The sequence below is a fragment of the Nuphar pumila genome, chromosome 3, assembly GCF_984573655.1.
Source record: "Nuphar pumila chromosome 3, dmNupPumi1.hap1.1, whole genome shotgun sequence".
In the NCBI taxonomy this organism is placed as follows: Eukaryota; Viridiplantae; Streptophyta; class Magnoliopsida; order Nymphaeales; family Nymphaeaceae; genus Nuphar; species Nuphar pumila.
This window is the reverse complement of record NC_143251.1, coordinates 23,861,870-23,889,664: the sequence shown is the minus strand read 5'-3', so window position 1 is coordinate 23,889,664 and position 27,795 is coordinate 23,861,870. Positions and strand designations below refer to the sequence as shown.

At 36.9% G+C, this 27,795-nt stretch overlaps 1 protein-coding gene across 1 annotated transcript in view; it reads right to left on the bottom strand.

Moving 5' to 3' along the window:
* The window catches only part of LOC149842300 (P-loop containing nucleoside triphosphate hydrolases superfamily protein), a 117,441-nt gene that overhangs the window by 78,559 nt on the left and 11,087 nt on the right, over window positions 1–27,795 (bottom strand). The window contains exon 5 of the mRNA XM_089999053.1: window positions 294–407. Within this exon, the coding sequence (XP_089855179.1) occupies window positions 294–407 (114 nt within the window). The remainder of the gene's footprint in view (window positions 1–293; window positions 408–27,795) is intronic.

Genomic DNA, 27,795 nt, shown 5'->3' with positions numbered 1-27,795 from the left:
TTTGACAAAATAGGTGTGAAAATTCTAAGTTATCCTATTAGCAGCTAATGACTAGTGTCAACATTGGACTGATGCTTCAAAATAATTTAATTTTCTGCCATATGCATTAAAAAACAATGTATATCTTAATGATAGCAACTATTCCCTATCTGATTGGGAAATTTTCCAAAACAGAACGTGTAAGTTGCCAGTGTGGAAATATTATGTTATTCAGAAAGTGAGTATAGTATGTATTCAGCTGCAGAAAAACCAAATGAAATTATGAAAGCACTTATCTATAAAATAATTTTGACCTGCTCTCTCAGATTCCAACTCCCCAGCAGACATGATTATTGGTTCGATCCCCATGGCTCGAAAAACAAGTTCTGTTTGAAATGTCTTGCCTTGACCCTTTCCTCCCCAAATGCCTAGTAAAAGAGAAATATTCTTGATTTAGTTCAACAATAACAAAACAATTTATCAGCAGCTAGTTTGAGACTCATTTAAAGTTAAGATACACACGCATACCAAATGTGCAAAACATGAACAAGACATTACCATTACCAAACAGAACGGAATCAATCTTTGGTGGTTCATCAGTACGTTCATACCAGCAGGATTGTCCCAAGGACAGCTTTTATGAAGACCTTGTAATGGATGCATGCCACCCACCCAACACAGATCCATATCCATATAACTGGGTACAGGTCTAACTTTAAATCAGTCACATATATCGGCAATATTTTCAAAATATCATGATATTAACAAACAATAACATAGGTAAAATATCGCGATATTTTGAAGATATCACCAATTTGATAATATCATGATATTCTCATGATATTATCAATTAGTTTTACTGTTTTTATTTATTTTTAACATTTTAAATATGTTTTTCTTCTTTCTTTTACATTTTTACTTATTTCTTTTATTATTTATCTATTTTTTGTCTAAACATAATATTTTATTACTTATTTTTGTTATTTTTTAATATTTTTTAAGCCCTGAGATTTTCCCAAGATTTATCACCAAACTTATAATATCACAAGAAATAGTCGAGCCGATACCGATATTTATGACTATGCTTTAAATTCATTTACAAAAATGGGTGGATATGGTTCATAACATCCAGGTCTGGATCTGTACACGTGCATAAATCTAGACTTGGATAGGTATATGTATAAAGCTAGATGCATGTGGGTCTGGATGTGTTTTTTATAAGTGTGTGTGTGTCATGTATGTGTTAAGTTGTACATGTATATACATATTTTATTTATAATGATGTAATAGGTAATACCCTTTAGGGGTATTTTCGTTATTTCACAGCATTGTAGTAGGCTGGCCCATTAAGGGCACTTCAATTTTTCTTTTTTTATTTTGTCTTTTGGTTTTGAGCTAACGGCATTATTGTCCTTAGCCTTAGAGCCTTTGGGACCACACCCAAGGGCTCTAGTGCTCTCCTTTTTGTCTATATAAAGGAGTTAAATCCCCTCTTCTATCTAATGCTTCTCTTAAGCATTCATGCTCATTTAGATGAATATTTTTTATGTTTTGTGCTATTCTATTTAGTTCTTTGAAGTCTTGTATGCACTGTTAGAATGTGGGTTGTATATATGTGTGTGTGACATGATTGTAATATGTATTACCCTCTAGGGGTACTTTTATCTTTTTGACCAATGTAATTTCTTGTAATAGGTATCGCCCATTAGGGATTTATTTATTTATTATTGTAATATGTTATATTGTCAAGGTCATTTTTGTCCTGGACAATATAACAACAATATAGCTATTGGGGCAACTCAACAGCTAGAAATCTAGCCGTTGGGAGCTCCAACAGCTTTATTTTGGGGATCTCCTCACTCCCTTTTATTGCCTATAAATATGGGGCTTAAACTCCTTGTAAAGCTATGCATTTTGTGTGCATTTCAAGTGAACTAAAGATTATATTTTTTATTGTTGTGTGTTCCTCTAAGCCCTTAAGTAGCTATTGTGTTTTATTACCCCTTTTTGTGGGCTTTGTATTGGCCTTTTGTTTGAGGTGTGTGGAGAGTTTTTGGTTTCATTACATAGTATCAGAGCCATTGTGACCATGATCATGGTAAAGTTTGCTCGTATGGACGATAAGATCGTAGACTCGTGGTGCTAAAAAAAATGCTTCCATATCTTTTTTCTTTCTCTCTATCTCTTTATCTTCCTCTCTCTTTCTCTTCTTGTATCTATGGAGGATGAATGAGAAGTGGATGTGAGACTCAATGACACAAACTATGTGATGTGGGCATCTATAGTGAAGCACAAGATTTGGAAAAAGGGTCTATGGGGCTTGGTAGATGGATCCGAGAAATAACCAAAGCTTATTTTCACCAAAAGTGAAAACAACAACAAACAACAACAACAACAACTACGCCTTCATCCCAAAACAATTGGGGTCAGCGATATGAACCAAAAAAAAAATTCATTTCGAGTCTTCCACATGAATCCTTTTCCTCCAATCATTTCTATCCAATGCCATGTCCTCGGTGAGGTTCAAAGCATTCATATCCTTTCCTATCATCTCCATCCAAGTCTTCCTAGGCCTACCCCGACCTCTTTTAACTAATATATTTTCCCATTTCTCCAACCTTCTAACTGGAGCATCATTAGGCCTTCGCCGAATATGTCCAAACCACCGTAAACGATTCTCTCGCATCTTATTTTCAATGGGTGCAACACCTACCTTCTTACGTATCTCCTCGTTCCGAATCTTATCTTTTATTGTATTTCCACACATCCATCTAAGCATCCGCATCTCAGCTACACTCATTTTTTGAATATGATGTCTTTTGGCAGCCCAACATTCCGTACCATATAGTAAAGTGGGTCTAATAGTCGTCCTATAAAACTTTCCCTTCAACCGCAATGGCATTCTACGATCGCACAGCACTCCAGTTGCACTTTTTCATTTCATCCACCCAACCTTTATCCTATGATTTACATCTCCATCAATTTCTCCATACTTTTGAATGATGGATCCCAAATATTTGAAATAATCATTCACAGGTATTTCTTGCTCACCAAGCTTCACTACACTCCCATCACTACTTCGTTGCTTACCAAACCGACATTCCATATATTCAGTCTTACTCTTACTCAACTTAAAACCTCTAGCTTCCAATGTCTGTCTCCATAATTCTAACTTAGCATTAACCCCAGCTCTAGACTCATCAATCAAAACAATATCATCAGCAAACAACATACACCACGGTACATTTTCTTGAATTGATCTCGTAAGCTCATCCATCACTATCGCAAATAGGAAAGGGCTTAAAGCAGATCCTTGATGTAACCCAACCGTTATCGGAAAATTGGTTGTCACCCCTCCACAAGTGCGAACATTGGTTACTACTCCTTCATACATATCTTTAATTATACTAATGTACTTGAGAGAAACACCTTTCTTCATCATTGTCCACCAGAGAACGTCCCTAGGTACTCTATCGTATGCCTTCTCTAAATCAATAAAAACCATATGCAAATCTTTGTTCCTCTCCCTATATCTTTCAATAAGTTGTTTAAGAAGATGTATAGCTTCCATAGTTGATCTTCCAGGCATAAAACCAAATTGATTCTCCGATATCATGACAACCTTCCTCAACCTAGACTCAATCACCCTCTCCCAAAGTTTCATAGTATGACTCATGAGTTTTATACCACGATAGTTTGTGCAATCTTGTATATCACCCTTATTCTTATATAAAGGCAAAACGGAAAAAAAATTGCACTTCAAGGAGAAGAGATGAATAAAGTCATTGCCGACTATGAAAAGAGATGGAAGGAGTGGATGATGAATCATGGAATGACTCATTAATAGTGTTGAAATAAAAAAATGATTTAGCTTAGCAAAATTCGAATTTACCAGTGATGCTTGAAAATATCTCCAAGATATGTATTCTCTAAAGGATGTAGCTCATGAATATAATCTCCAAAAGAAAGAAAGAAAGAACAGTGACCCAAGAAGATATGAGCATAAGAGAATACTACAATGCTCTTTCTCTCTTATGGGATGAATTGGCTCTCTTAGAGCCTAAGGGGCATTGTCCACTTGACATAGAACTCCGAAAAAAACAAATCAACTCAGAGCATTTACATCATTTCATAAATGAGCTTAGGCCCGAATTTGAAGGGACAAAATCGACCCTTCTTCATAGAGGTAGTGTTCCTTCTATAGTAGAAACTTTAGAAGAACTAACTATGGAAGATAATAGATTAAAGAAATTCTCCCCTACCAAAGATGAGAAATCGGTGCTTCTTGAAAAAGGTGCAAAGGATCCGACCCGATCCGTGTAAAGATTATGTACAGAGGACCCGAGCCATGTACCGAGCCACGTAAACCTTTTTATTAATCGGGTCTGGATACACCAGACCCGGATCCATACCTTTGTAATGTAAATATAAATGCACAGTTTTAGGTCACGATTTCAATATAGAAATCGTGACAGCCGCAACCCTCTCTTGTATCCTTTTCTTCGTCTCTCTCTCTCTCTTCTTTCTCAATACAGGTACCAAGGTGGAATTCTAACATGGTATCAGAGCCGAGATCTGTCTAAGGGGCGAAAAAAGTTTCCGTCAGGTGCGACAATCGGAGTTTTGAGGTTTTTCGCTTCTCCCTTTTCTACTCTTCTTCATTTTCCTTCTTCTTCTCTCATTCTTCTACTCTTTCCTAAATTTTTTGTGTACCCACATCTCATGTGGGCTTGTCTCTCTCTTGGATCTGAGATTCACGTGAATCATGTTCACGTGAACCCAGACCGTGAAAAGAAGTGGTTGTGTTTCACGTGAATCGCTGAAATCGACTCACGTGAAACACCTGACCAATCATTGCCTGCTTGACCTACCTTTATTGCTATTGTCTGTTCGATCTTCCTCTGTCCAATCTTCTCCACGCACCTACTATTGCACATTCAAATATATGTTTACTGTGAAAGTTCCCTTCCTGATTCTTATTTCTGCTACTTGCCTGAAAATATATTTAACGTGGGAAAGTTTATTTTATCACGTCAATCTCAGTTTTCTGGAGTGCTTCTCTGATCTCAACGACATCAAGTGTGTTGCCGAGAGCTCGCTCTGCCCCAGAATTCTTCAGGGCCACCATGACCCATTCCTCCTCCTCACCCAAACTATGGTACCCATGCTACAATCCATCACCTCCCCCTCCGGAATTCCCATTTCTCTGATCAAAACCACGAACACCCACAAACCTAAAAGTCTTATTTCCCTTAAAAAAAACTCACATTCACATAGATCTAATCAAATCACCGTTGCTCATCCGCTCATCCTCCATCGAACCTTTGAAAATAACACATATTTTTCCCAAAACCTACAAGGAGAAGGCCCACAGTTTCTAAATCCAACAGGTAGAGTTGTTTTTTCGATGTGGGTAGTCTCCAAATTCTGATAAAACCATCTGAATCGTGAAATTATGAGATTTCTTTATCATGGTGTGATGTTTCCAGAGTTCCAAACATTTTCCCAACGAGATTTAGGGTTTTATTTTCTTTTTTTGACCGTTCTCGTTCTTTCCTTCTTTTCTCTCTTCTTTGGTTCCTCTTGTTCGTAGTTTTGAGAGATACAGAGGAGGAGAGAGATTGAAGGAGACATACCTGCAATCGTCGCGCCAGAGTCGTCAGAGGAGATGGGCTGGGGAGACGGCTCAGAAGAGAAGGGGAGGCATCGGGGTCGGTGGGTTGCCCTAATCCCCAGCCCAACCCCTATTTCATCATTTTTTTTAAGTCCATATTAAGACTGTTATGACCTTGGCTGAGTTGACCGCACCCACTGTCAGTTTGACTGCATCGGGTGCCACACCTGCACCTGCACCTGAGTCACGTCGCACCAACGCAGGTCCGACACCCTGCTGGCCGAATCCCTTGTGACATAGCTGTCAGGGGTCCCCAACGGCTAGAAATCTAGCCGTTGGGAGCTCCAAGAGCCATATTTTGGGGATCTTCTCACTCCCCTTTTTTTGCCTATAAATATGGGGCTTAAACCCCTTCTAAAGCTATGCATTTTGTGTGCATTTCAAGTGAAATAAAGATTATATTTTTTATTGTTGTGTTCCTCTAAGCCCCTAAGTGGCTATTGTGTTTTACCCCTTTTGTGGGCTTTGTATTAGCCTCTTGTTTGAGGTGTGTGGAGAGTTCTTGGTTTCACTACAAGAGTTATTGGTTTCATTATATATAGTGCTTGTGTTGTGCCTTTGTGCTCTTGTATTGTCCCTTAGTTGGATTTATGTATGTGCATGTGCACTTTGTATTTATGATCTTGTAATCCCTTAGAGGCCCTCATTTTGTATTTTTGCATATTTCATTATATGGTATCAGAACCAAGAAATTCTTCTTGGCATTTTGCCTCTTTTGGGTGTTGGAATTCTTTGGTTCGAGTTCGTGCTTCATGATCGTTGTGTGACTTGGATTCAAGGAAAATCTTAACCCAGTATATATCGTATATCTTTAAGTGTTTCTTGTGTTACATTATATATGAGAAAGTACTCATTTTCCTTATCTTTGAAAAATTATTTGTTATTTTTATTAAAAGCTAAAATATTTAAATGTTTTAAATTATCATTGGACTTTTTTTTATTAAATATTATATAAGGTTTATTTGTTTGATCTTGTGAAATTATATATATGCATGCTTTTATTAAATCATGTTTGAATCTTAGTTTTTCAAAACTTGCTTTATTTGATGTATACGCATATGATCTTGTATTCTTAAGCATGTATTATTGGCATTTAGATGCTTTATTTGAATAAGTCATGATTATAAATGTCAAATCATGTTCGTATTTATTATTCAAATTTGTTTTAGCCCTTTTTGAAAAATTATCATATAGTTTAAAATAACGGTGTTGTTTGTCTTTCATAAGTATGATCTTATAAAATTTTGCTTCAACTTGTGTTTAATTTTTCTCTTTTTACTCTTGGTGTATTCTTATGTGAAGCTTAAAGTAGCTTATGAAGTGTTAAAAATTATGATCTAACTTATGAATAAATAAATTTTTTTCGTACTTATGATTATGTTTTTTTTTGTCTCATGGCTCTTTAATGAACATTATCTTACATGTTTTGCATGAGATTTAAATATTATGTTGCATACTTAGTTTTTAATAAAATATTAAATTGAGAATCATGATAAACTTCTTTGTGTTTGCTCTTTGTGGATGTTATAAGTGTTTCCCTCACGGTTCACTTTAGTACTTGTCAATTATTGATGGACGTGCTTGTCCACTTAGATCTTTGGTGAACATGTATATTCTTGATTAAAGAATCTTGATTCATTGCATACTTGTTATTTATAAAATATAAAATTTTATATTGTGCCTTTAGTGCCTTAATCTATCACTTGTATATTATAAAGAAAACGGAAGCCACTAACAAGATCCACCACAATGCTAAAGTCAACACACCAAAAGCCACAAATGGGCTCACTCATAAAGCACACCAAAAAGCCACAAATGGCCTTACTCACAAAACCCTCACAAGGGGCAAGACAAGAAGCTAAAATAAATAATGTTATTGATAACCTTCATGCAAGAAGCCTACATGATATGGGGGCTTTGCCCCATATTTATACACAAAGGAGGAGGATTCCATAGAGAGTCATTGGAGTCCCATAGAGTCGTTGGGACCCCAACGACTCTTATGGTGTTGTCTAGTTCAATTACAAAAAGAAAAAATAAATAAATAAAGAGAAATATATATTTATATAAATAAATATATATAATAATATATATAATATACATAATAATATATATATATAGAATTTTTAACGCTCCCCCTCAAACTTACGGTACAATAACCGAAAGTTTGTCTAATAGAAAGTGGAAACAAGGAGCAACGAAAGGTTTGGTGATGAAATTTGCTAACAGGTATTCTAATATAACATAAGGCAAATCAATGGTCTCATGTAGATACTCCTCTCGAACATAGTAACAATCCATTTCGATATGTTTAGTAGTTGATGAAAAGTACGATTACTGGCAATGTAAATCGCACTCTTGTTGTCACAATACATGTGGGAGGCTCCTGTCATTTGAGCTCCCATATCAGCTAACAACCTTTTGGGCGAAACTACCTCCATCGTTGTAGTTATCATGGCCCAATATTCAGCCTCAATTGATGAAAGGAAAATGTTATGTTGATTCTTGCACCGCCATGAAATCAGATATTCACCTAAGAAAACACAAAAACCCGTAGTTGAGTGTCTGTTATTGGGATCACCTCTCCAATCAACATCAATATAAGCAATTAAATCTAAAGAAGATGAAGCAAACAGAAAGAGGCCTCAAGAAAGAGAAGTCTTAATATATCTAATAAATAATATGCAAAATTGCTCTCATGCGAACATAAGTGGGAGCCTGCTGAAATTGACTAGTTGTGTGTACGTGTGTTATGTCATGTCTAATAGTTGAAAGGTAAGATAGTGCTCCGATAAGTTGTCGGTAAGGAGTAGGATCTTCGAGAAGTTCTCCATCATCAATTCGCATCTTGGTGTTGACAATCTCAAGGGTGTCAACTCTCTTATCATTTGTGATGTCAGACCTGGAGACAATGTCAAAAACAAATTTAGACTACAACAACAACAACTACGCCTTCATCCCAAAACAATTGGGGTCGGCGATATGAACCAACAAAGAAAATCATTCTGGGTCTTCCACATGAATCCTTTGTAATGAAAAGAGGCGGAAGCACCAATAGAGCAAATGTCACTCTTAAAGAGTGACCACTAAAGCCAAGAACACAATCACCAAATGTGCACACACAAAAACTCTCAAATATGGAAATGACTTAAAGTCATAAGTTGGATATTGAAGAAGAGAAGAGAGAGGGGTATGAAACCCATACATAAGAAGGAGAACACCTCCTCTATTTATAGAAGAGGGAGGCTCTAAGGAAGAGACTACAAGGGGGCTCCCTTGTAGTCGTTGGGAGCTCCAACGGTCAGAAATATGACCGTTGGGGCCCCAACGACTACAAGAGTGGGGCCCCTTGTGGTCATCCTAAAAGGAAAAAATAAAAAGATAAAAAGTAAAAAGGAAAAAGGAAAAAGGGAAAAAAGATAAAAAAGAAAAAGAAAAGTACATTGACAGAATTACAATAATACCCCTATCGGGTATTTCAATAAAATAGAATATGTATATATATACATATACTTGTATATATACGAATGTATATATATAAGTATATGTATATATATATATATATATTTTAACACGCCCCCTCAAACTTTACGGGGAGAAGACCGAAAGTTTGCTAAGGAGAAACATGAATCGTGGAGTTGGGAGCGCCTTGGTGAAGAAGTCCGCCAGTTGATGCTCTGAAGTAACATATGGTAATGAGATAGTCCCTCTGAGGTATTCGTCTCGAACATAATGGCAGTCCATTTCAATATGCTTGGTCCACTCATGAAAGGTGTGATTACTAGCAATGTAAATCGCACTTTTGTTGTCACAGCAGAGCTTGGTGGGAGTAGAAATGGGGACGCCCATGTCAGCAAGGAGACTTCTGAGCCATACGATTTCCATAGTTGTCATTGCCATGGCCCGATATTCAGCTTCAGTGGATGACAGTGAAACCTTCTGCTGCTTCTTGCATCTCCACGAAATGAGGGATTCACCTAAAAAAATACACAGACCCGTTATTGAGATACGATCATTGGGATTTCCTCCCCAGTCAGCATCAGTAAAAGCAGTTAAGTCAAGAGAGGAGGAAGAGGATAAGAAGAGTCCTTTGGATATAGTATTTTTGATATATCTGACAATTCTCAATACGGCTGCCATATGAACCGAAGTAGGTGCATGCTGAAACTGGCTTACTGCATGAACCGCATGAGCAATATCTGGACGTGTGATGGATAGATAGGTGAGAGATCCGATTAATTGACGGTAGGGGGTTGCATCCTCAAGAAGAACACCATCTTCAAGTCTCAGTTTTGCATTAATGACTTCAGGAGTCTCAACTTTCTTTTCATCAGATATTCCTGATTTGGCACAAATTTCTGCAGCTAATTTCATCTGAGATAAGATGTATCCTCGCGGGGAATAAGCCACTTCAATCCCTAAAAAATATCTCAAATAACCAAGGTCAGACATATCAAAAGTTTCTTTTAACATGGACTTTATATTATTTACTCCCTTTTTGTCATTCCCAGTAATGATCATATCATCAACATACAACAGAAGCATAATAATGGAGTCACCAGTCCTTTTAACAAAAAGAGCAGTGTCAGTATAACAAGAAGAAAAACCTAAATTTATTAATACATTACTAAACCTATCATACCAAGCTTTAGGGGCTTGCTTAAGACCATATAAGGCCTTTTTTAATTTCAAGATTTTTCCATTTAAATCCATACCCGGAGGCGGTTCCATATATACTTCTTCATTTAAATTACCATTCAAAAAGGCATTTTTGACATCTAGTTGAAAGATTGGCCATTTTTTAACTGCGGCTATAGCAATAAGAGCTCGAACACTAGTCATTCGAGCAACGGGGGCAAAAGTTTCATCATAATCTACCCCATACTCTTGGGCATATCCCTTGGCTACCAACCTAGCCTTATATTTTTCCAATGAACCATCACTCTTAGTTTTCACTTTAAAAACCCATCTACATCCAATGGGTTTCTTGCCATTGGGAGGATCAATGATTTCCCAAGTTTGTGCCTTTTTAAGAGCATTAAGTTCAAGTTGCATAGCATCATTCCAATGAGCATATTGCTTAGCATCATTGTAATGAGATGGTTCATGAAAAGAGTGAAGGGCAAGTAGACATGCTCGAAAATTAGGCGAAAAAGAGTCATAAGAAACAAATCTATTTGGTATTTTAGAAATCCGATTTGACCTTCTTTGAGAAGTCTCTTCGATGGACTCATTTTGGGAAAATCTTTCAAGGGCACAAGGAGGATTCCTTTCATTCCTTCTAGAGTAGACTTGTATTGGTCTTGAAACATTTTCTTCTAGGTTTTGATCATCGCTTGGATGTTCAACAAGATCTTCACTAATAGATTCATTAGAATCAATATGATCATCTTTAGGCAATAAGTCAAATAAGAATGAATAATCAATATTTTCATTTGGTTGGTGCGAAAAACCACTTTCCTCTTCAAGAAATATGACATCTTTAGAGATATAAAGCTTGTTTTTAAGTATATCAAAACATCGATATCCTTTTTGTTTTTCACCATATCCCAAAAAAATGCATTCAATAGCCCTAGGGGAAAGTTTATCATTCTTGTGGGTTAAAACAAAACATTTACATCCAAAAATTCTTAGTCTTTTATAATCGGGAGACATATTGTAAAGTTTTTCAAATGGAGAAAGATTTTCCAAAGAGGACGAAGGAGTTCTATTGATAAGATATGAAGAGGTTAGAACCGCTTCGGCCCAAAAGGATTTTGGAATGTTTTTTGAGATTAACAATGTTCTTGTAGTCGCTATTATGTGCCTATGCTTTCTTTCCGCAAGGCCATTTTGTTGCGGAGTGTTGGGGCAAGAACGTTGGTGACAAATTCCATTTTCTTTCAAATATGTTTGAAAATCATTGGACATATATTCGCCTCCTGAATCGGATCTAAGAATAGATAGATTTCCCAAAAATTGGTTTTTGACCATTGCATGAAATTCTTTAAAGAAGGAAAAAACTTCGGATTTACGACTTAGGAAGTAAATCCATGTGAATCGAGTAAAATCATCAATAAATACAACGTAATACGAAAAACCACCTTTAGACAAAATAGGGGAAGGTCCCCACACATCGGAATGGATAAGTTCAAATGGCCGAGTGGTAAAGTAACTTCTTTGTGGAAATGGAATAGCTTTAGATTTCCCAAAAATGCAATCTTTACAAGGCATGTGATTGTCTTTACAAGTATTGTTCAAAAACGGAAAAAGAGACATTTTTACAAAATTTGGATGGCCAAGTCTCTCATGCCATATTCCAATACTTTTGTCTTTTACAAGATTGCACGATGGCTTAGATGGAAGAGTCAAAAAATCCATGAAATAGAGGTCACCCCTTCTATGGCCTTGCCCAATCAGCTTCCCTGACTGGAGATCCTGCACGGTGCAATCCTTGGGTGAGAAAGAGACTTGGCATCCATGATCGGTAATTTGAGATACGGAAAAAAGGTTTAAATTTATTTTAGGAACGATTCTTACTTTAGGAACAAAAAAATTCTTAAAATTAAGAGATCCAATACTTTCAATTTTTAATGATGTACCATCGGCCGTTGAAACACAAGAAGATATAGGTTCGGAAAAAATATTTGAAAGAGAATTTTTATGAGATGTCATATGAAAAGAAGCACCGGAGTCTAGTATCCACATACCTGGAGGAGATGAAGAGTAGGCAATGGCGGCCCCGGATGTTGAAGGAGAAGCCTTGAGTAGATGTTGGAGAACTTCAGAGATGTGATTTAGAGTTTCTTTGATATCTCCTTCTTTGGTGCTTTCTTCCTTCTTTGGAGAATCTTCTCCAACCGCGGCAACTTTTCCTTTAAGCTTTGGGCAAACGGGTCTTATGTGCCCCGGTTCATTACAATAATGGCATATAATCCCCTTTCTAGGTCCATAGTTATTTTTGTTAAAGTGGGGAGGTCTATATGCTTTAACATTTGATCCGGGCCTAGTAACGGCCAAAAACATCATCACTCTTAATGCTCAAACCAAGCCGAGTTTCTTCTTGACATATCTCGGCAAGGGCATCTTCAATAGGTAGGGCTTTGCTTCTATGGAGAAGAGATGCTCTTACTTGTTCAAATTCCGGGCGAAGTCCATGAAGGAATTGAAAAAAGTGCTCCTTTTCAATTTGTTCTCTTTTTAGCTCAATATCTTGTGGGGCAACCCACTTAGGCTCAAGAAGAGCAAGCTCATCCCAAAGGGGGGTTAGAGAGCTAAAATAGTCCCGGACACTCATGTCCATTTGTTTGGTAGAACGGATTTTCTCTTGACAAAAAAATTGTCGAGCAAGATCCTTTTGGGTATACATACCCTTAAGGAAAAACCAAGCCTCATTGGCCCTTCTAAATTTGGCAATATTAGCATAATTTTTAAGATCTACATTGTTCATAAACCATGCCAAAATTTTGGCATGGTTACTTTCCCAATCCTCAATTTTGGATTGATGATCATTAATGGCTTTGATGCACTCATCGCCATCTAAAGCCTTCTCAATCTCATTTTCAATTTTGGTGAGAACAAGAGAGGGTTCGGGAGTAGTTCCCATAACAAAACCCCAAAGTTTCTTACCTCTTAGGTGATTTTCCATAGCGGAGGCCCACATGAGGTAGTTGGACCCATTTAGCTTAAAAGAGAGCTCCACTTTAGAGTCACGTTCCATCGGCACCAAATATTCTTCTTTTCTTCAAAAAAACTTTGAGAGGCACGCGTTCCAAGATGACAAGAGAGAAGCCCAATCACCAACCGAGCTCTGATACCATGTAATGAAAAGAGGCGGAAGCACCAATAGAGCAAATGTCACTCTTAAAGAGTGACCACTAAAGCCAAGAACACAATCACCAAATGTGCACACACAAAAACTCTCAAATATGGAAATGACTTAAAGTCATAAGTTGGATATTGAAGAAGAGAAGAGAGAGGGGTATGAAACCCATACATAAGAAGGAGAACACCTCCTCTATTTATAGAGGAGGGAGGCTCTAAGGAAGAGACTACAAGGGGGCTCCCTTGTAGTCGTTGGGAGCTCCAACGGTCAGAAATATGACCGTTGGGGCCCCAACGACTACAAGAGTGGGGCCCCTTGTGGTCATCCTAAAAGGAAAAAATAAAAAGATAAAAAGTAAAAAGCAAAAAGGAAAAAGGGAAAAAAGATAAAAAAGAAAAAGAAAAGTATATTGACAGAATTACAATAATACCCCTATCGGGTATTTCAATAAAATAGAATATGTATATATATACATATATGTATACATATACTTGTATATATACGAATGTATATATATAAGTATATATATATAAGTATATATATATATATATATTTTAACATCCTTCTCCTCCAATCATTTCTATCCAATGCCATGTCCTCGGTGAGGTTCAAAGCATTTATATCCTTTCCTATCATCTCCATCCAAGTCTTCCTAGGCCTACCTCGACCTCTTTTAACTAATATATTTTCCCATTTCTCCATCAAACTATCGTGGTATAAAACTCATGAGTCATACTATGAAACTTTGGGAGAGGGTGATTGAGTCTAGGTTGAGGAAGGTTGTCATGATATCGGAGAATCAATTTGGTTTTATGCCTGGAAGATCAACTATGGAAGCTATACATCTTCTTAGACAACTTATTGAAAGATATAGAGAGAGGAACAAAGATTTGCATATGGTTTTTATTGATTTAGAGAAGGCATACGATAGAGTACCTAGGGACGTTCTCTGGTGGACAATGATGAAGAAAGGTGTTTCTCTCAAGTACATTAGTATAATTAAAGATATGTATGAAGGAGTAGTAACCAATGTCCGCACTTGTGGAGGGGTGACAACCAATTTCCCGATAACGGTTGGGTTACATCAAGGATCTGCTTTAAGCCCTTTCCTATTTGCGATAGTGATGGATGAGCTTACGAGATCAATTCAAGAAAATGTACCGTGGTGTATGTTGTTTGATGATGATATTGTTTTGATTGATGAGTCTAGAGCTGGGGTTAATGCTAAGTTAGAATTATGGAGACAAACATTGGAAGCTAGAGGTTTTAAGTTGAGTAAGAGTAAGACTGAATATATGGAATGTCGGTTTAGTAAGCAACGAAGTAGTGATGGGAGTGTAGTGAAGCTTGGTGAGCAAGATATACCGGTGAATGATTATTTCAAATATTTGGGATCCATCATTCAAAAGTATGGAGAAATTGATGGAGATGTAAATCATAGGATAAAGGTTGGGTGGATGAAATGGAAAAGTGCTACTGGAGTGCTGTGCGATCGTAGAATGCCATTGCGGTTGAAGGGAAAGTTTTATAGGACGACTATTAGACCCGCTTTACTATATGGTACGGAATGTTGGGCTGCCAAGAGACATCATATTCAAAAAATGAGTGTAGCTGAGATGCGGATGCTTAGATGGATGTGTGGAAATACAATAAAAGATAAGATTCGGAACGAAGAGATACGTAAGAAGGTAGGTGTTGCACCCATTGAAAATAAGATGCGAGAGAATCGTTTACGGTGGTTTGGACATATTCGGCGAAGGCCTAATGATGCTCCAGTTAGAAGGTTGGAGAAATGGGAGAATATATTAGTTAAAAGAGGTCGGGGTAGGCCTAGGAAGACTTGGATGGAGATGATAGGAAAGGATATGAATGCTTTGAACCTCACCGAGGACATGGCGTTGGATAGAAATGATTGGAAGGAAAGGATTCATGTGGAAGACCCAAAATGAATTTCTTTTTTGGTTCATATCGCTGACCCCAATTGTTTTGGGATGAAGGCGTAGTTGTTGTTGTTGTTGTTGTTGTTGTATTTTCCCATTTCTCCATCCTTCTAACTGGAGCATCATTTGGCCTTCGCCGAATATGTCCAAACCACCGTAAACGATTCTCTCTCATCTTATTTTCAATGGGTGCAACGCCTACCTTCTTACGTATCTTCTCGTTCTGAATCTTATCTTTTATTGTATTTCCACACATCCATCTAAGCATACGCATCTCAGCTACACTCATTTTTTGAATATGATGTCTCTTGGCAGCCCAACATTCCGTACCATATAGTAAAGCGGGTCTAATAGTCGTCCTATAAAACTTTCCCTTCAACCGCAATGGCATTCTACGATCGCACAGCACTCCAGTTGCACTTTTTCATTTCATCCACCCAACCTTTATCCTATGATTTACATCTCCATCAATTTCTCCATACTTTTGAATAATAGATCCCAAATATTTGAAACAATCATCCACCGGTATTTCTTGCTCACCAAGCTTCACTACACTCCCATCACTACTTCGTTGCTTACTAAACCGACATTCCATATATTATGTCTTACTCTTACTCAACTTAAAACTTCTTGCTTCCAATGTCTGTCTCCATAATTCTAACTTAGCATTAACCCCAGCTCTAGACTCATCAATCAAAACAATATCATCAGCAAACAACATACACCACGACACATTTTCTTGAATTGATCTCGTAAATTCATCTATCACTATAGCAAATAGGAAAGGGCTTAAAGCAGATCCTTGATGTAACCCAACCGTTATAGGAAAATTGGTTGTCACCCCTCCACACGTGCGGACATTGGTTACTACTCCTTCATACATATCCTTCATTATACTAATGTACTTGAGAGAAACATCTTTCTTCATCATTGTCCACCAGAGAACGTCCCTAGGTACTCTATCGTATGCCTTCTCCAAATCAATAAAAACCATATGCAAATCTTTGTTCCTCTCTCTATTTCTCTCAATAAGTTGTCTAAGAAGATGTATAACTTCCATAGTTGATCTTTCAGGCATAAAACCAAATTGATTCTCCGATATCATGACAACCTTCCTCAACCTAGACTCAATCACCCTCTCCTAAAGTTTCATAGTATGACTCATGAGTTTTATACCACGATAGTTTGTGCAATCTTGTATATCACCCTTATTCTTATATAGAGGCACCAAAGTACTCTTCCTCCACTCATTAGGCATCTTATTTGTCCGCCAAATCTTGTTAAAAAGATTTGTCAACCATTCTAAACCTTTCTCTCCCAAGCATTTTCAAGCCTCGATAGGTATACCATCTGGGCCAACTGCCCTTCTTGATTTCATTTTCTTCAAAGCCTCTGCAATTTCTTTCTTTTGAATCTTGCGCATGAAGTCACGATTCATCTCATGAAAATGAATGGACAAGTCTCCAAGATCCTGAGCATGACTTTCATTAAATAGCTTATCAAAATAATATTTCCATCTCTCCTTAATCTCCTCATCTTTGACTAAACCCCTTTGTGTTTCATCTTTGATACATCTACCCACACCCAGATCCCTCGATTTCCTATCTCTCATCTTTGCAAGCCTATAAATATCCTTCTCGCCCTCTTTGGTATCCAACTTGTCATAAACCTCCTTATATACCTTATCCCTCGCGTTTCGAACTACTTTTTTTAGCTTCCTTCTTTGCTATCATATACTTCTCCAAATTCTCATTATCACGACTTGTACTTAGATTTCTTTAACACTCTCTTTTAACCTTAATAGCTAATTTGACATCCTCGTTCCACCATGATGTATCATTACCTAGCGGTGCACCTCCTTTAGACTCACCCAATACCTCCTTAGTCATCTTTCTCATGCCACCCGCTATCTTATTCCACATTAATTTTGAATCCTCCATGAGACACCAATCAACTTCCTTAACTACCTGCTCTACAAATATTCCTTGTTTAGCTCCTTTCAGTGCCCACCACTTAATTCTAGGATCTATCCTATGTCTATCCATTTTGCGGCATTGTCTAATTCTAAAATCTAAAATTAAGACTCTATGTTGTGTAGCTACACTTTCTTCCGGTATAACCTTACAATCGATGCAACAACCCCTAACTCTCTTTCTAAGTAGGAAAAAATATATCTGACTCGTATTAACCCCACTTTTAAATGTTACTAGGTGAGACTCCCTCTTCCTAAACCAAGTGTTTGCTAAGATCATATCATAGGACAAACCAAAATCTAAAATCCTTTCTCCACTTTCGTTTCTTTCTCCTATACCATAGCCTCCATGGATACTCTCAAATCCATCCCTACTAATGCCTACATGTCCATTAAGGTCACCGCCGATGAAAAACTTTTTTCCATAAGATATCCCTTGTACTACTCCATCTAAATCTTCCCAAAATTGACGCTTAATGGAATCATCTAAACCTACTTGAGGTGCATAAACACTAATAATATTAATAATATTCGTACCTAATACTAATTTAATAAGTAAAATCCTATCACCCTTCCTACGGACCTCAACTACATTATCTATAAACTCACGACTCATAAATATCCCTACTCCATTCCTATTTCTATTTATTCCTGTATACCAAATCTTATATCCCCAAGGTTCTATCACTTTTGCCTTCTCACCTACCCATTTGGTTTCTCGTAGACATAAAATATCAATTTTTCTCCTACACATAACAAACTCTACCAACTTACCAGTTAAAGACCCTATGTTCCAAGTGGCTAACCTAATTTTATGGTCTTGGACTAACTTCTTTACCCCCACCCGTCCAACAAAGTGAGGGAACCCTTGCCTATTTGACACCACACCCGGGCACCGGTGTGACGCGTCGCTTCCGGGCGACGACCTAGCAACCCTTGCCCATTTATCACTGCCTCCAGGCCTATAGAGTACAGTGCGCCGCTCAGTAGGGAACGCCCCAACGAAATTCTCATATTGGTTCATATTCTTAGGGTATGATAGACTAAGATAATAAATATTCACTAGGAGAGTAAGCAACTTTGATTCCTAAGAAATATTTTAAGAAGCCTAAATCAGTCATTTCAAAATATTTTTTAAGAAGTTTTTAATATTTTCAACTCCCTGTTTTTTTCCTCGAGTGATAATCATGTTGTTCACATAGAGAATAATAATAATACTTGCTTCAGAAATCTTAACAAACAGTGCAGTGTCAGCCCAACAAATTCTAAATCTAATATCAAGTATAACTCAACTAAATTGGTCATACCAAGCCTTTGGGGCTTGTTTAAGTCCATAGAGTCTTTTCCGAACAAAGAGTTTTACCCTTAGGAATACTTATACCTGTTGGTGCCTCCATATAAACTTCTTCAACTAGATTTCTATTAAGAAAAACATTTTTAGCATTCATTTGTAATATAGGCCATTTTCGAACAAAGGCTAATGTTACTAGAGTTCGAACAATGGTCATTCTAGCAACTGGAGTAAAGGTTTCTTCGTAATCTATGTTATATTCTTGAGAATATCCCTTGGTAACTAATTTGACTTTATATCTTTCAAGAGTTTCATTACTCTTTGTTTTAATTTTGTATACTCACCTACAACCTATAGGTTTCTTTTCTTTTGGAATATCTTGAATGGTCTAAGTATTAGCCTTTTCTAAAGCTTCTAACTCTATTCCTATGGCTTCCACCCATTCAAAATGTTCTTTAGCTTGAGTATGGGTTGAAGGTTCTACATATGAATGAATTAATGCAATAAATGCCTTGTATTTTGGAAAAAAAATCATAAGATTCAAACTTTCTAGGTGGTTTGAAAATCTTGGATGACCTAGTATGAACTTCAAACTGTTCAACATATTTCTCTAGTGCACATGGTTGGTTAAGGTCCCTATGCCTAGAATATTATAAATAATTTTTGTTCCTATGAGGTTGTTGTTAAATATATATATATATATATATATATATATATATATATATATATATATATATATATATATATTTTGTTTATTCCAAAATACCCAATAGGGGTATTTTGGTCTTTTCACATGTAACAAAAGTTGTTTTATAAAACAACTTTTTTCTATTTTTTATTTTTATTTTTCTTTTTTTCTTTTCTTTATTTTTTTCTTTTGGTTCCATTAGAGACCCCACCATTATAGATGTTGGGGTCCTCAACGGTCATATATATGACCGTTGGGGCTCCCCAACGTCTATAATGGGAGCCCCAATGGCCCCCTTACACTTTATCTGCTTGTGATATTTTGTTCATTATTGACTCTTCAAGTGTTATCACTTGTAATTTGTATTTCTGCTTATCTCATTACATGGTATTAGAGCCATTTGGGTTCCTTGTAATCTTGGAAGATTTCTCTTAGGCTCTTTTGTGACCTAAGTTTGTTCTCTCTCCTTATCTCTACCTTCTTCTTCAACATGAAGCACGACTCAAGGGTGGAACTCTCCTTCAAGATCAATGGTTCGAATTATTTGATGTGGGCATCGGCTATGGAGAATCATCTTCGTGGAAAAAAAACTTGGGGCTTCGTGATGAGTATCCTTGTCATCCACCGAAGCAGAATATCGTGACATGGCAACTATAACTATGGAGATTGTGTGGCTTAAAAGTCTTATCAGTGACACTCGTATTCTAGAGAGAGAGAGAGAATTAAGAAGAAAAGAGAGAAAAGTGTGTGGAGAAAGAAAAAAAAAGAAAAAGAAAAAGAGTAGAAGAAGAAAAATACACCATCTGACGATTTTTTTATAGTTTTTCGATCTATGATTCAAGGTACGGGTTTCTCTCTTAATTCGCACAGGAAAGGGGGTCGTATAAATCGATTTAAGCATGCGTTTAGCGGAAAAAAAGGGAAATCTGATTTCAAAAGCTATATATATGTATTATTGATTATATATATATATATATATATATATATTGTAATGCCTCAAAATTTTAAACTTTCAAACTTTTGAAAATACTTAGAAAATCATTCATTTTTCAAAGTTTTTATCAGCGAAAACGATTTTTTTGAAAAGCAAAACAAGTTGACAACTTTGAGCACGTTACCGTAAAAATCCATCATCAAACCGTCATTATCAAAAACATTTTAACAAGACAATTAGTGAGCCAAATATTCATCATGAAAACTATTCGTTGTACAAAAGTTAAGGTTTTCCTTTATATAAACTCTAACTAAAACAGGTGTCCCATACACAAAACTACGAGCAAAGAAGTGAAGTTTCAAGCCATCTCATATCCTGCCATCGGCTGTCTGAAAAACTTACTCGTCACATGCGCCCATAAAATGGATCGGTTTCACAAAAAACTGGTAGGTACGCAAGCGAGACAATATTGAATAAAAAAATAGAGCAGGACAAATTATGCTAGCATGATAAGCAGTTTAAAGTAGTAATTAAGCTACACTAACATGATAAACAGTTTAGAACAGAAATTTACGCAAGCGAGACATGATAAACAGGGTGGAGCTCTCCGTTGCACGTTTCGAGGTTTTCATTGATCTCTCATCCTACTCACCGTAGTAACAAACAAACCGTACCTGTCTACGATGATAGGGGCATGGGTTTCTCAAAGGATAACTCAACACAAAGTTTCACAAGTACATGCTGAAAGAACTTCAAATGTTAACATGCTTAGACTTGCGAAACAAGAAACAATCATGCATGGTTTATATTATCTATGAATCATAAATGATTCTTCCAAGTGTAACAACTTGGGGGAAAGCTAGTTGCTAAGTTGCAACCCACAACACTCTTTAGCTTTGCTTCGCAAGACTGCGTACCCGAGATGTCGGAATCCGTGTAAGGAGACCTCTCAAGACCGTAATGCTTGTACGCAAATTCGCATCTTTTTCGGACAAGAGCGAAAATGGTATGCGCTCTTGTGCGCCCTATGAGACTTGTATTTAAGGAGTAACAAATTACCAAAAATGTAAGTATGTGCTCTAAGTGCGGCGGCAAAGAGAAACAAGAGCAGAAACACGAAAGCAACAGTCTGTGCATGTAAAGCACGATGACAAAGCAAGTACAAAATAGTAACAGCAAATACAAGCTTGTGCACTCTAGCGCGGCGGCAAAATAAGCAGGAAAGCAGTAAAGAACAAAAGGAACTGCGAAAGCAAAAGCCTATGCACATAAAACGTGGTGGCGAAGTAAAGACAAGAACAATAAAGATATAAAACAGTAAAGACGGGAAAGTAAATGCGAAAATAAAAGCCTATGCACATCAAACGTGGCAGCAACATAAAGCAGTAAAGACAAGAAAGTAAAAAGGATAAGGATCGCAAAACCACATCCTTGAGTTAAAGGCGTATGTATATAGATATACGTATACATATATATTGTCCTTGGTCGTTTCTTTTTCCATTTTATATTTTATTTTTAATTATTTTATTTTTAATTCGTCCATTATCCTTTGCGCAAGTTTTCCCTACCTTGGAGAGTTTCGACGCTGCGTACGTTTCAGAGTGTACGTGACGTATGTCTCGGGTTGCGGGGCGCAAGCGGGCTCCATTGCGCAAACCGCGAAAGTTCAACATATTAGTATGTTAAAAAAAATGGAAGAAGAAGGGGCAGGGGTTGCGCCACTGCCGATCTACTACAGAAAAGAGGCAGGGGGCAGAGGCTCTGCCCCCTACCCGCAGGCAGCCGGCTGGATCAAGGAAAGGGGTAAAGGGAGGGTTGCGCACCCTCCCTTGCAGAAGACAAACAGAAACAGGGGCTCGCCCCTGCCTACAGACAAACGGAAAGCGACAGGGGGCGAAGCCCCTGCCTGATGGGAGGTCCGGAAAGACAGGGGCTCGCTCATGTCTACCAGAAGTCAGAGGAGGCGGAGGCAAGGGCTTCTCTAACGAAGTTAAAAAGGGTTCGCCCCTGCCTGTCGGAAAAGCAAAGAGGCAGGGTTCGCCCCTGCCTGACGACAGCGAAGAGGGAGGCAAGGGGCTTCGCCCCTGCTTGTCGAAAAAGCACAGAGGCAAGAGCAAAGCCCCAGCCTGATAACGGTGGAGAGGGAGGCAGGGGCAGAGCCCCTGTCGAACATCGATGCAGAGGGAGGCAGGGGCTTCGCCGCCCCTGCCTGCCAGAAAAAGGAGTGGAGGCCCCCTTGATAGAAATATGGATTCCTCCTGTCATACGCAATGTAAAACCCGTAATTTTTAAAGATTATTAATAAATAAAGAACTTATTTTTTATCTCCAAATTAGAAATGTGTTTCTAGCTTTTGAATTTCATTTACTTATTTATTACATATTCATTTGTTCATTCAAGCCAATCAGGGTATAATTTGCATTTATAGAACTATTTTGGGCTATAAATCACTATTTATATATATATATATATTATATTTAAATATATTTTTGATGGAGTTTGTAAATTATTGGAGTGTATTTGTGTTATTTGGCTCTTGGTAATGATTTATAGGGTAATTTGCTATTTTTGGCTAATCTTGTTATAATTGCATTTTTTGAGTTTTTGGCGTTTGTGATCGCACACGAAGGGTTCGTTGTATTGCTTGGGTAGCGGTCCTTGCGGAATTCGAAACTCCTCGGTCTTTTGAGTTTCGATTCATAGTTCTTCACATTATTAAGGTAAGATACCTTAACTGAACTTATAGAGAGCATGTTTAGGCACTAATTGTGCAAGCATGGTGTCGTTGCACTGAATATTTAAATGAATTGCAAATATAAGTTATGCTCACACACTTCACTTAGTTATGGATATCTAGGACTCTTGTGATTGTAATTCGGAGATCATGCTTGTCATGATTGTAGTTAGCGAAATATGGAGTGTGTTTGCTGCAGGTACACGTGTGTGGGTTTGAATGCCCGTGCACTTATGAATGTATAATATATACGCAATGTGTGCCATCATACTTTGGTTTGCGCATACTATGTTGCTTTGTGTGTTTGTATGAATTTGATACATGATGCACATATAACTACTATGGATATGTATAAGTCGTGTTCGATGCATACTGTGAATGTTATATATATTGTCTTGTCATATGATGGACTCATTTATTCTTGTATAGAAGAATGCATGTGAATATTATAAATTGTTTTGAACTTGTATGTCTTGTTTGTTTGAGAAATATATGCGTATGATGTACGGTAGGATGGTCAATGAGATTTTGATCAACCCTTACACAATTATATCTAAGGTGATATATCGATTCATGTGGTGAAAATGCATATGACTTTTATCGTGTGTGCAAATCTCGAACTACGTAGGAGTTATGTATGTTGAGGTTTAGTTGCTCTGTATCATGAAATGTACATGTTCACGTATGCATGCATAGAACTCATGTTTTGTTTACGCATACTTCGAGGTTCAATTTATGAAGTGCAATATTCTTTGTGACGATGATATGATGCGTAGGATAATATGCTTATGTATGATATGATTTAAATGCCACGTGAAATGAAATTATGAATGCATGCTATAAATGTTTAAGTTCAATAGTGAACTTTGGTTCATGAAGCCTTATTGGTTAAATGTGTGATTTTATAATTTTAATGTCATATGAAGTGATGTATGATGTGATGCTTTGATTGTATACATGCTTGTGCCCGTGTTGATGGCTATCGACCCTGAGAGTGGTCAATTGTATTGATGCATGTATCACAATAGTTTTCACTGGATATGGTACACATTGAGGAACTGTTCCCAAAGGATTCTCTATGAGGGTGTGCATGACCAGATCAGGTAATCCGGCTAGAGCGGTAAGTCTATGTGAGGAAGTGCATTGTCCAAGAGCGTGTAGCCCGCGAAGACGGTATATTCCTGTGAGGAAGTGCATTGTCCAAGACCAAGCAGATCATCCGTCCAGGGCGGTAACTCCGTGTGAGGTTGTACATTTCCCAGACCAGGTGATCCGGCGTGGATTTTGTAAATCTTTATTATGAATAAATGAAATGTTATGATGAATTGTGATGATCTTTTAAGTTGATTGAGATAGCCAGTTATGAATCTATAAATTTGGCTTTTCTATTATAGCATGATTATATATTGAACTCAGATATCATAATCAGATCCTTATTGATTTTAGATCTTGATATTAGGTTATGATTGTGACGCTTATGTTAGAGTATAGGTGAATAACACATCACGCCTACAAATGACTAGTTTTCACTTATTAGGTGAATGATACATCACGCCTACATAGTTTCATTGCAAATGATTGCATTATGATTGTCTGAGTAAATATATCATATCTATGTATCATGATTGATGTGTATCATGAATATCTAACTAAATTACTTATAAGGTATGTGCGTGTGTTTCACGTTGGAATGGTTAAATGTGATTTGACTTATTGTTTATAAGAATTATGAATGCATATGAAAATGATGCAATGATCTGAATGTCTTAGATAGATAGATAGATATATATATATATATATAATTTTTTTTATGCGATGACTTGTATGACTTGAATGCGTATATATTATGCTTTATTACATGAGTTAAGGTTGAATAGAATATTAAGTGATGAAATGCTTTTAAATGCTTTATTTTCGAATGCTTGAAATGAATGACTCATAGGACGTTGTTCCCTTGTCTATCACTTGACGATGGATGAATAATATATCTTTACCTTTAAATGTTTGATATGTTTTCTTTAAGTTTGTGTTTGGGTTGCTTTACCAGACTTTAGCGAGTCTAACCCCGTTTTATGGGGGACAGGTAATGCAGGTAAAGTAAGATGAGTAGTTTGAGCGAAGGGCTGGTCAAGCTGCATCCTTGAGGGTCCACTCTTACCTTGCAATCTTGGTATTCATGATCTTTTCGTTTTAAGTATTTGATCATGTAGAGACTGAAGTATTGTTTTCATACTCTGATTTGAAATAAAATTAAAACTCTTCATATTTCAGTCTTATATTGTACGTAGTTTGAAATGTGTATATCCTGTACATTTTGATTTGATTGTTGTCTTTAGTGTAACCGCGCCCAAAGTCTTAACCGTTTTTAAAAATCGTTTCCGCATTATAAGATCTGATTTACTTATACTTATAAAAAAAAATTGGTCTTGAAATTTCAATATTTGAACTATAATTAAGGTTAAAAAATTTGAGTCGTTACACACAAGGCTAAGCACAGGTTGAAGGGAAAACACGTGAGAGCTGCAGAATCCTCTTTAATCAGAGGTTGCGGTATTGGCTTCTCATTAGATATAGGATGTTACAATTACTAGGGTACGAAAATACCCATTACACAACAAGAGGAATTTACAATATGCCATTAATAAACTTAATGAACATGTGCTTAAATGTGTAATTTAAATAAACGTGAATTGGGTTTGGATAAGATCCAAACTCAATCGTGAATGCTGACTTCTTTTCATCCTCCCTCAAGTTGTACATGGTTTTGAACCGAAACGGAAGAGAGGGAGATGGCAGCGGGGACAGGAGGTCGGGAGGTGCTCCAGCTAGGGTCGTCGACAGCGGTAGGTAGCCAAACGCGGGGTGGGGTCGTCGATAGGGGCTCCGGCGAACTGCAAGGGACGGAGGACGGCGGTACATGCCTTTAAATAGGCACAGGGTGGGGGAAACGGTACCCGGGTTCGGGTTCGAGTAGGATCCGGATCCGAACCGAGTCCAATATTTTTTTTCCTAAAAAAAACTTGGGCCTTATATATATATATATATATATATATATATATATATATATATATATATATATATATATATATATATATATATATATATTATTTCTCATGTATGTCGATTTCTTTTGTTCAAGAAATCTGAATATATATATGTAAATATATTTTAGATTTGTCGATTTTCCCTGTTCATGCAATCTGAAAATATATACGTGTATATATATATATATATATTTATTTATTTATGGTTTGTCGATTTCCCCATGTTCATGCATACGGAATATATGTATATATGTATATGTATATTCTCAGATTTGTAGATTTCGGTACTCATACATTTGAAATATATATGTGTTTTTTGACTTGCTGATTTTATCCTCATGCATATACATGTATTTCTGATTTGCCGAGTTTTATTGTTCATGAATATGCTTGTGCACATCAGTCCTGTCAGTATCTACTATTATGTAAATCTTCTTTTAAATTTTAATGTTTTAGCTTGTCGGCTGTTTATTGGACTGAGATTGAATCATGTATACAATTGTTTGCATTGCTTATACAAGTCTGGCCGACCCATGTACATGATTTTCAGCATGTACTTGGTGATGTCAGCAGTTGTGTACATGTTGGTACAGGTCTGACCGACCCATGTACATGATTTTGAGCATGTACATGGTGTACATGTTGGTATAGGTCTGGCCGACCCATGTACATGATTTTGAGCATGTACATGGATCAGCCAGCATGTTGTATACATGTTTATTTCAGCTTGGCCGACCCATGTAAATAGATCAGCCAGCGTGCTATATACATGTTTATTTCAGCCTGAAGGACCCATGTACATGATTCTGATCATGTATATGGATCAACCAACATGTATACATATTTATTTCAGGTCCGGCCAACCCAAATACATGAGTCTGATCATGTACATAGATCAACCAGCACGTTGTTTAAATGTTTATTTTAGGTCTGGCTGACCCATGTACATAGTCTGATCATGTATATAGATCAGACCAGTTGTTGTTAATGCACCGATCCATGTACATGAATCAGCCTAGCTGATGATATTTATGCTTGGTCGATACATGATTCTGATCATGTACATGAATCGGGTCAGTTGTGGCTAGTTTTCTGATGGTCGATAGATATACATGAATCTGATCATGTAAAAGAATCTGACCAGCACATTGATAATTTATGTTTTGCCGATTTGTGCACATGAATTAAGCATGTACATAAACCTGATCGGCACTTGAAAATTTTCTACACAGTCGATTTATGTACATAAAGGCGATCATATACATGAATCTTATCGAAATATGTGTTTCATAATTGGGTACATGAATCTGATCCTAAACCAATTAGTTTGCAATTGTGCATATCATACACATGAATCTGAAAATAATTAGATGTTTGCATGATTGTGATCATATGCATGTTTGGTTGATCATATGCACAAAACTTGATCATGAATGGTGTGGTCTGCAAGCATTGCATTCGCATGCTTACATAATTAGCTTAATGTGCATTCTTTCTATGTTTTGAATGTGCATTGTAAACATGTTTGGAAACTGTGTGTGCTTCATGTTCACCTGTGTAGGCCAGGAGAATGTGTTGCTCCAATGTTGTTGATTTTTTTTATGCATTGCAAAATAATTTATAGAAATTATTGGTTTTCTAAATTTTATTACACTGTTAAATTTTGAAGGCCAGAGTCCGAAATTGTTTTTGCATGTTGATTTGCAAAATGGTTCTTGTGTAAAGAACTTGAAAT